At 36.7% G+C, this 10002-nt stretch overlaps 1 protein-coding gene across 1 annotated transcript in view; it reads right to left on the bottom strand.

Moving 5' to 3' along the window:
- The window catches only part of LOC129842330 (small conductance calcium-activated potassium channel protein 3-like), a gene marked incomplete at its 5' end in the record, with an annotated part of 156681 nt that extends 146687 nt beyond the window's left edge, over nt 1–9994 (bottom strand). Inside the window, one exon of the mRNA XM_055910833.1 lies at nt 9794–9994. Within this exon, the coding sequence (XP_055766808.1) occupies nt 9794–9994 (201 nt within the window). The remainder of the gene's footprint in view (nt 1–9793) is intronic.
- Between the last annotated feature and the right edge of the window lie 8 nt (nt 9995–10002).

Raw genomic sequence — 10002 nt, forward strand, 5'->3', positions numbered from 1 at the left:
CACATAGTTACAACACTATCATCCTTGTTAGTCACATAGTTACAATACTATCATCCTTGTTAGTCACATAGTTACAATACTATCATCCTTGTTAGTCACATAGTTACAACACTATCATCCTTGTTAGTCACATAGTTACAATACTATCATCCTTGTTAGTCACATAGTTACAAAACTATCATCCCTGTTAGTCACATAGTTACAACACTATCATCCTTGTTAGTCACATAGTTACAACACTATCATCCTTGTTAGTCACATAGTTACAATACTATCATCCTTGTTAGTCACATAGTTACAACACTATCATCCCTGTTAGTCACATAGTTACAACACTATCACCCTTGTTAGTCACATAGTTCCAATACTATCATCCTTGTTAGTCACATAGTTACAACACTATCATCCCTGTTAGTCACATAGTTACAACACTATCATCCTTGTTAGTCACATAGTTACAACACTATCATCCTTGTTAGTCACATAGTTACAATACTATCATCCTTGTTAGTCACATAGTTACAACACTATCATCCCTGTTAGTCACATAGTTACAACACTATCACCCTTGTTAGTCACATAGTTCCAATACTATCATCCTTGTTAGTCACATAGTTACAACACTATCATCCTTGTTAGTCACATAGTTACAACACTATCATCCTTGTTAGTCACATAGTTACAACACTATCATCCTTGTTAGTCACATAGTTACAACACTATCATCCTTGTTAGTCACATAGTTACAGCACTATCATCCTTGTTAGTCACATAGTTACAACACTATCATCCCTGTTAGTCACATAGTTACAACACTATCATCCTTGTTAGTCACATAGTTACAACACTATCATCCTTGTTAGTCACATAGTTACAACACTATCATCCTTGTTAGTCACATAGTTACAATACTATCATCCTTGTTAGTCACATAGTTTCAATACTATCATCCTTGTTAGTCACATAGTTACAATACTATCATCCTTGTTAGTCACATAGTTACAATACTATCATCCTTGTTAGTCACATAGTTACAATACTATCATCCTTGTTAGTCACATAGTTACAACACTATCATCCCTGCTAGTCACATAGTTACAACACTATCATCCTTGTTAGTCACATAGTTACAACACTATCATCCTTGTTAGTCACATAGTTACAATACTATCATCCTTGTTAGTCACATAGTTAAAATACTATCATCCTTGTTAGTCACATAGTTACAACACTATCATCCTTGTTAGTCACATAGTTACAACACTATCATCCTTGTTAGTCACATAGTTACAACACTATCATCCTTGTTAGTCATATAGTTACAAAGCTATCATCCTTGTTAGTCACATAGTTACAACACTATCATCCTTGTTAGTCACATAGTTACAACGCTATCATCCATGTTAGTCACATAGTTACAATGCTATCATCCTTGTTAGTCACCTAGCTACAATACTATCATCCTTGTTAGTCACATAGTTACAATGCTATCATCCTTGTTAGTCACATAGTTACAACACTATCATCCTTGTTAGTCACATAGTTACAATACTATTATCCTTGTTAGTCACATAGTTACAACACTATCATCCTTGTTAGTCACATAGTTACAACACTATCACCCTTGTTAGTCATATAGTTACAAAGCTATCATCCTTGTTAGTCACATAGTTACAATACTATCATCCTTGTTAGTCACATAGTTACAACACTATCATCCTTGTTAGTCACATAGTTACAACACTATCATCCTTGTTAGTCACATAGTTACAGCACTATCATCCTTGTTAGTCACATAGTTACAACACTATCACCCTTGTTAGTCACATAGTTCCAATACTATCATCCTTGTTAGTCACATAGTTACAACACTATCATCCCTGTTAGTCACATAGTTACAACACTATCATCCTTGTTAGTCACATAGTTACAACACTATCATCCTTGTTAGTCACATAGTTACAATACTATCATCCTTGTTAGTCACATAGTTACAACACTATCATCCCTGTTAGTCACATAGTTACAACACTATCACCCTTGTTAGTCACATAGTTCCAATACTATCATCCTTGTTAGTCACATAGTTACAACACTATCATCCTTGTTAGTCACATAGTTACAACACTATCATCCTTGTTAGTCACATAGTTACAACACTATCATCCTTGTTAGTCACATAGTTACAACACTATCATCCTTGTTAGTCACATAGTTACAGCACTATCATCCTTGTTAGTCACATAGTTACAACACTATCATCCCTGTTAGTCACATAGTTACAACACTATCATCCTTGTTAGTCACATAGTTACAACACTATCATCCTTGTTAGTCACATAGTTACAACACTATCATCCTTGTTAGTCACATAGTTACAATACTATCATCCTTGTTAGTCACATAGTTTCAATACTATCATCCTTGTTAGTCACATAGTTACAATACTATCATCCTTGTTAGTCACATAGTTACAATACTATCATCCTTGTTAGTCACATAGTTACAATACTATCATCCTTGTTAGTCACATAGTTACAACACTATCATCCCTGCTAGTCACATAGTTACAACACTATCATCCTTGTTAGTCACATAGTTACAACACTATCATCCTTGTTAGTCACATAGTTACAATACTATCATCCTTGTTAGTCACATAGTTACAATACTATCATCCTTGTTAGTCACATAGTTACAACACTATCATCCTTGTTAGTCACATAGTTACAACACTATCATCCTTGTTAGTCACATAGTTACAACACTATCATCCTTGTTAGTCATATAGTTACAAAGCTATCATCCTTGTTAGTCACATAGTTACAACACTATCATCCTTGTTAGTCACATAGTTACAACGCTATCATCCATGTTAGTCACATAGTTACAATGCTATCATCCTTGTTAGTCACCTAGCTACAATACTATCATCCTTGTTAGTCACATAGTTACAATGCTGTCATCCTTGTTAGTCACATAGTTACAACACTATCATCCTTGTTAGTCACATAGTTACAATACTATTATCCTTGTTAGTCACATAGTTACAACACTATCATCCTTGTTAGTCACATAGTTACAACACTATCACCCTTGTTAGTCATATAGTTACAAAGCTATCATCCTTGTTAGTCACATAGTTACAATACTATCATCCTTGTTAGTCACATAGTTACAACACTATCATCCTTGTTAGTCACATAGTTACAACACTATCATCCTTGTTAGTCACATAGTTACAGCACTATCATCCTTGTTAGTCACATAGTTACAACACTATCATCCTTGTTAGTCACATAGTTACAACACTATCATCCGTGTTAGTCACATAGTTACAACACTATCATCCTTGTTAGTCACATAGTTACAATACTATCATCCTTGTTAGTCACATAGTTACAACACTATCATCCCTGTTAGTCACATAGTTACAACACTATCATCCTTGTTAGTCACATAGTTACAACACTATCATCCTTGTTAGTCACATAGTTACAACACTATCATCCTTGTTAGTCACATAGTTACAACACTATCATCCTTGTTAGTCATATAGTTACAAAGCTATCATCCTTGTTAGTCATATAGTTACAACACTATCATCCTTGTTAGTCACATAGTTACAATACTATCATCCATGTTAGTCACATAGTTACAATGCTATCATCCTTGTTAGTCACATAGCTACAATACTATCATCCTTGTTAGTCACATAGTTACAACACTATCATCCTTGTTAGTCACATAGTTACAACACTATCATCCTTGTTAGTCACATAGTTACAATACTATCATCCCTTGTTAGTCACATAGTTACAACACTATCATCCTTGCTAGTCACATAGTTACAATACTATCATCCTTGTTAGTCACATAGTTACAACACTATCATCCTTGTTAGTCACATAGTTACAACACTATCATCCTTGTTAGTCACATAGTTACAACACTATCATCCTTGTTAGTCACATAGTTACAATGCTATCATCCTTGTTAGTCACATAGGGGTACTGTTACCCACTGTATCATAACCTATTTGTGTGTGTCAACATCTTGGGTTATGGGTTCTTATTGGTTCTAATATAACGGTTGTTTGAAGTGCCATCCAATGGTTAACTCCCACAGGACATGTTTTAGTGAACTGAAGTTCCTCTAGAATACTGACAGACAGGACAGGTTATTGGAGAGCAGGTTTAATAAACATACAGTATCCACAGAACCCTTAGTAGATTGGCAGGTCAAATGTCATCTGTCAGCTGATTCATTTCATGGTTAAGATGATAGTGATAAAAGATGGCAGTCTATGTCTGCTCCGTTTTACTGCGGTAGTTTCAGGACCAAGACTAGCTCCACCTTCCTATTTATTTGGGAGGAGGTCTGCAGATAGACTTCTCCTAAAGCTTATAACAGGATCAGTACAACAGACAGCGGGGAATAGAGACTGCAAGAGGTTAGACATCTTAAATAATTGTCATCCTTTCACGTGTCCTGCTGTTTTCAGTGTTGATACTGAACACATATTAACACAATATTCATTCAGATCAGAGATAGTTAAGGAAAGGAAGATAACGTTTGACCTCAGGAAATCCCATTGTTAGGTTTCCTCCCTACTCAATCTGGTATCCCTATTAGGGCCATATGGCCATCTCCTTTCCAGCCAACCATGTTGCTGCCATATTGTTTTTATTTAACCAGGCAAGTCAGTTAAGAACAAATTCTTATTTACAATGACGGCCTACAAAAAGGCCTCCTGCGGGGACGGGGACATGGGATTTAAAAAATAATATAGATACAATATAAATATAGGACAAAACACAAATCACAACAAGAGAGACAACACAACACTACATAAAGAAAGACCTAAGACAACAACATAGCAAGGCAGCAACACATGACAACACAACATGGTAGCAACACAACATGGTATCAGCACCATACACAGTACAAACATTGGGCACAGACAATGGCTTCCCCCTACAGATGTAGGATCTTAATTTGATCACCCTGCTGCAGGAGAACTTGTAGTGTATTTGAGGTTTAAAAAGGCTTCTGAAGTTTGTCATTTCCCCTTAGAAATGTCAGACTTGATTTTGGCTTGTGAAAAATGTATCAACCCCTACACAAATGGCCATCCACATAATAATTCACGTCTTGTTGCTGCAGGATTATTTTCCGGCTGTAGCAGACTGGTTCAAATTAAGATCCTACATCTGTACCTCGGCATTGGCCAGCCATGTTGGTGCCGTATGGCGTCCCCCTTCCTGGGCACTGGCCAGCCATGTTGGTGGCATATGGTTATCATGGCCTGACCTCGTACCTGGAGTCAGCTTTGTTTCTATTCTGGCTCCTTCCTTACATAACACAGCAAACTCACTGTGACCAATATGCAAACGCAATATGAAGAACAATGGTGGTGGTTCTGATGTACGTCCTGACCTGTTAGAGCATGGTGCTAGCAACCCCAGAGTTAGAGGTTTGATTCCCGCATGGGCCACATATATACTAACTAACCATGATATCATATTATTATTATTATCATATATACTACATATTCATGTAATGATCATATTATAATATACTACATATTCATGTTATTATCATATTATTATATACTACATATTCATGTAATGATCATATTATTAGACATTACATATTCATGTAATTATCATATTATCATATACTACATATTTATGCTATTATCATATATTATATACTACATATTCGTGTTATTATCATATAGTATATACTACATATTCATGTTATTATTATATTATATACTACATATTCATGTTATTATCATATTATTATATACTACATATTTATGTAATGATCATATTATTATATACTACATATCCATGTTATTATCATATTATATACTACATATCCATGTTATTATCATATTATTATATACTACATATTCATGTTATTATCATATAGCATATACTACATATTCATGTAATGATCATATTATTAGACATTACATATTCATGTAATGATCATATTATTAGACATTACATATTCATGTAATTATCATATTATCATATACTACATATTTATGCTATTATCATATAGTATATACTACATATTCATGTAATGATCATATTAGACATTACATATTCATGTAATTATCATATTATCATATACTACATATTTATGCTATTATCATATAGTATATACTACATATTCATGTTATTATCATATAGTATATACTACATATTCATGTTATTATCATATAGTATATACTACATATTCATGTTATTATCATATAGTATATACTACATATTCATGTTATCATATTATATACTACATATTCATGTTATTATCATATTATTATATACTACATATTCATGTTATTATCATATTATAATATACTACATATCCATGTTATTATCATATTATTATATACTACATATCCATGTTATTATCATATTATTATATACTACATATCCATGTTATTATCATATTATTATATACTACATATTCATGTTATTATCATATTATTATATACTATATATCCATGTTATTATCATGTTATTATATACTACATATTTATGTAATGATCATATTATTATATACTAAATATTCATGTTATTGTCATATTATTATATACTACATACCCATGTTATTATCATATTATTATATACTACATATTCATGTTATTATCATATTATATACTACATATTCATGTTACTATCATATTATTATATGCTACATATCCATGTTATTATCATATTAACAGGTGTTTGAAAGGGAGTGAACCATGAGGAGGGGGTAGGTTGCTGGGAATTGTGGGTGACCACTCCATATGAGGGTGAGACAGTGAGGGCTAAGGACATGACATCACTAAGTCCACTCACTCCTCCACTGTGAGCATTGGAATGTACCTCAGGGCGGGGGTGGGCATCCTCTCAATATAAACAGTTTCACAGTCTAGAGCCCAAAACCCAATAACTCCAGCAAAACAGTCCAACATCTGGTCACTAATCGGATTAACTGTGTGGTAACGCTTAATGTGGGATTACAGGATAACATGTACGTCCTGACAGGTCAAGGACCAGAGAGGAGGACCAGAGGGTTGAGCTAGAATCTAGGTGTGTGTGTGTGTGATTGTCGATTGTCTACTTCGTCCTCCTCCTCAGACGAGGAGAGGCGAGAAGGATCAGAGGACCAAAGCGCAGCGTATGTTGAATCCATATAGATTTATTTACAGACGAAGACGAAATACGAAAAAACACTTGAATAAACTACAAAACAAATAAACGTTGTAGACAGACCTGGACTTGAGAACTTACAATAAACGAAGAACGCACGAACAGGAACAGACTACATGAAACACAAACGAAACAGTCCCGTGTGGTAGACATACAGACACGAGATACAACCACCCACAACAAACAATGTGAAACAACCTCCCTATATATGGTTCTCAATCAGAGGAAAACGTAAAACACTTGCCTCTGATTGAGAGCCATACAAGGTCAATTAAACCTGACACTTAACATAGAACAAGCAACACAGACTGCCCACCCAGCTCACGTCCTGACCCACTAAACACAACTATACAAAAGGAAAACAAGGTCAGGAACGTGACAGTGTGTGTGTGTGTGTGTGTGTGTGTGTGTGTGTGTGTGTGTGTGTGTGTGTGTGTGTGTGTGTGTGTGTGAGAGAGAGAGAGAGACGTGTCTCCTTCCTTTGTCACCTTTGATATGAGCTAAAGGTCACAGGTGAACACATATTAGCCAGTGACACGCAGTGTTGAAGGGGAGGTAGGTGGGAGGTCGTTGCCAGGGTAATTGGAAGTTTGTTGATGTTACGTGTTCTCCAAGAAAATACCATTCTAATGCCTTGTCCTCATTGCTAATTATACACGTTATACACATTAGACATCAATTACACTGTAATCAGAAACGACATTTTACCATGGGGACATAGAGTAATCATATACAGCTGTAGAAACCATGTTCTCGGAGTTGGTAATTGCCATTGACAATCCACAAACACACATGACAATCATTACCATTATTAATGATAATAATTGATCATTTCCAGTTAAAAAATAAACAAAAAATTATTAATCATATCACCTAGATTCTAGCTAGGTGATATAGGTAGAGTGTGCGTTTGGGTTTTGTTGGGATCAAACACTAAACACAAAACCAAATGATAGCCAACAGGTCAGTGAATAAAATACATTGTGCTTCTCAAACTTATTGGCTTAGGGTATAACTCAGGGGTGTCAAACTCATTCCAGGGAGGGCCTAGAGTCTGCAGGTTTTAGTTTTATCCCTTGAAATAAGACCAAGACAACCAGGTGACGGGAGTTCCTTACTAATCAGTGACCTTAATTCACCAATCAAGTACAAGGGAGGAGCGAAAACACGAAGACACTCGGCCCTCCGTGGAATGAGTTTGACACGTGGTTTAACCAGTGAATGCCATTAATCGACCAAGTTACTATGGGAGACAGAGGATGTTTTCTGACCAATAGAAAGAGTTCCCTGAGGTTTTCAGAAGGTTACATCCTAACATTACAAACAGTGGCCAAATGTTTATCTAAGCCGTAAAGGTCAATGATGAATAAGAGAGAAAATGTCCTTGAAGTTCCCAGGCGGTGTATCCACAGTAGCAACCTTTAATACAATGAATGTTCTGGAAAATGTCCAATATAAAACCGCTCTAAGAAAACTACACTCAACTATAGCCCTGAGATCATTTTGCAGCCATTTTACAAATATTCTGGAGTATGTTCTTCAACCCTGTTACGTCCGTTGTTGGAATGAGACCAAGGTGCAGCGTGGTAGGCGAGCATCTTACTTTTATTTAAAATGAACACCAAAACCCAACAAAAAACTAAACGAACATAAAGTTCTGCCGGCTATACAGCATCTAACAAAACGTAACGTTCTGCAGGCTACACAGTAACAGTACAAAATCAAGATCCCACAAACTAAGGTGGGAAAAAAGGCTGCCTAAATTTGATCCCCAATCAGAGGCAACGATAGACAGCTGCCTCTGATTGGGAACTATACCAGGCCAAACAAAGAAATAGGAAAACTAGATTGCCCTCCCAAATAGAGAAATAGAAAGGCTCTCTAAGGTCAGGGCGTGACAGACACTAAAATCCCAGTTCTTTGTAACTGTGTGTGTGCCAGGCTGCAGGCAGGGTGCATGCCTCAGAGCATGTGCAGGCTTGTGTTTGTGCATTTGCCTATACCAGTGAGTATGCCCGCGTGTAAGAAAAGCCAAACCCATCGGAGTGTGTGAAACTTCCTAAAGAGACCAAGTGGCTCCTCTGTTTTCCGCTGTGGTCTGGTCAGAGCTTCCCCTTCCCAGAGAGGAGCTGAGAGCTGAGTCCTTCTTTCCCTTCGCTGCGTCGATACTTTATCTAAGCTAAAATTATTGATCACCTCTCTCTGCTCTGCTCTCCTCTCGCCTGCCAGATACACAGAGACATAATGTACCCTACATATTTCATAGTTGGAGCTATTTTTGAAAGTTGGATCTTTAAACTGCATGAAAAATTGAGAAGGACCAGTGCATGGATGGAAGGAGGGAGGGAGGGAGAGGACAAGAGAGGGAGAGAATGGCCCAGGGGCGAAGAGAAGGTGGGTGAGAGATACAGATGGGAGAGGTAAGGAAAGATGTAGAAGGGGAGTCATCAGTGCTTTCAGCGACTTAATAAAACCCTCACACCAACCCCCCCCTATTTCTAACCCTAAAGCAGAGAACCAGATCAGAGGCCAACAGCATACAAACGCACACACATACATACACATACACACACACATACCCTCTTGGTGAGTTGTGTGTCCATCATGAAGTTGTGGACGTGTTTCTCCGCCTTGGTCAACTCCAGCTTCCTTGCTACCACGGCAACCACCAGAGCTGTACAGCCCGCACCCTGAGAGAGAGAAAGAGAGAGAGAGAGACAGAGAGAGAGAGACAGAGAGACAGAGAGAGAGACAGAGAGAGAGACAGAGAGAGAGAGAGAGAGACAAA

This window comes from Salvelinus fontinalis, unplaced genomic scaffold, assembly GCF_029448725.1.
Source record: "Salvelinus fontinalis isolate EN_2023a unplaced genomic scaffold, ASM2944872v1 scaffold_0033, whole genome shotgun sequence".
Taxonomy (NCBI): domain Eukaryota; kingdom Metazoa; phylum Chordata; class Actinopteri; order Salmoniformes; family Salmonidae; genus Salvelinus; species Salvelinus fontinalis.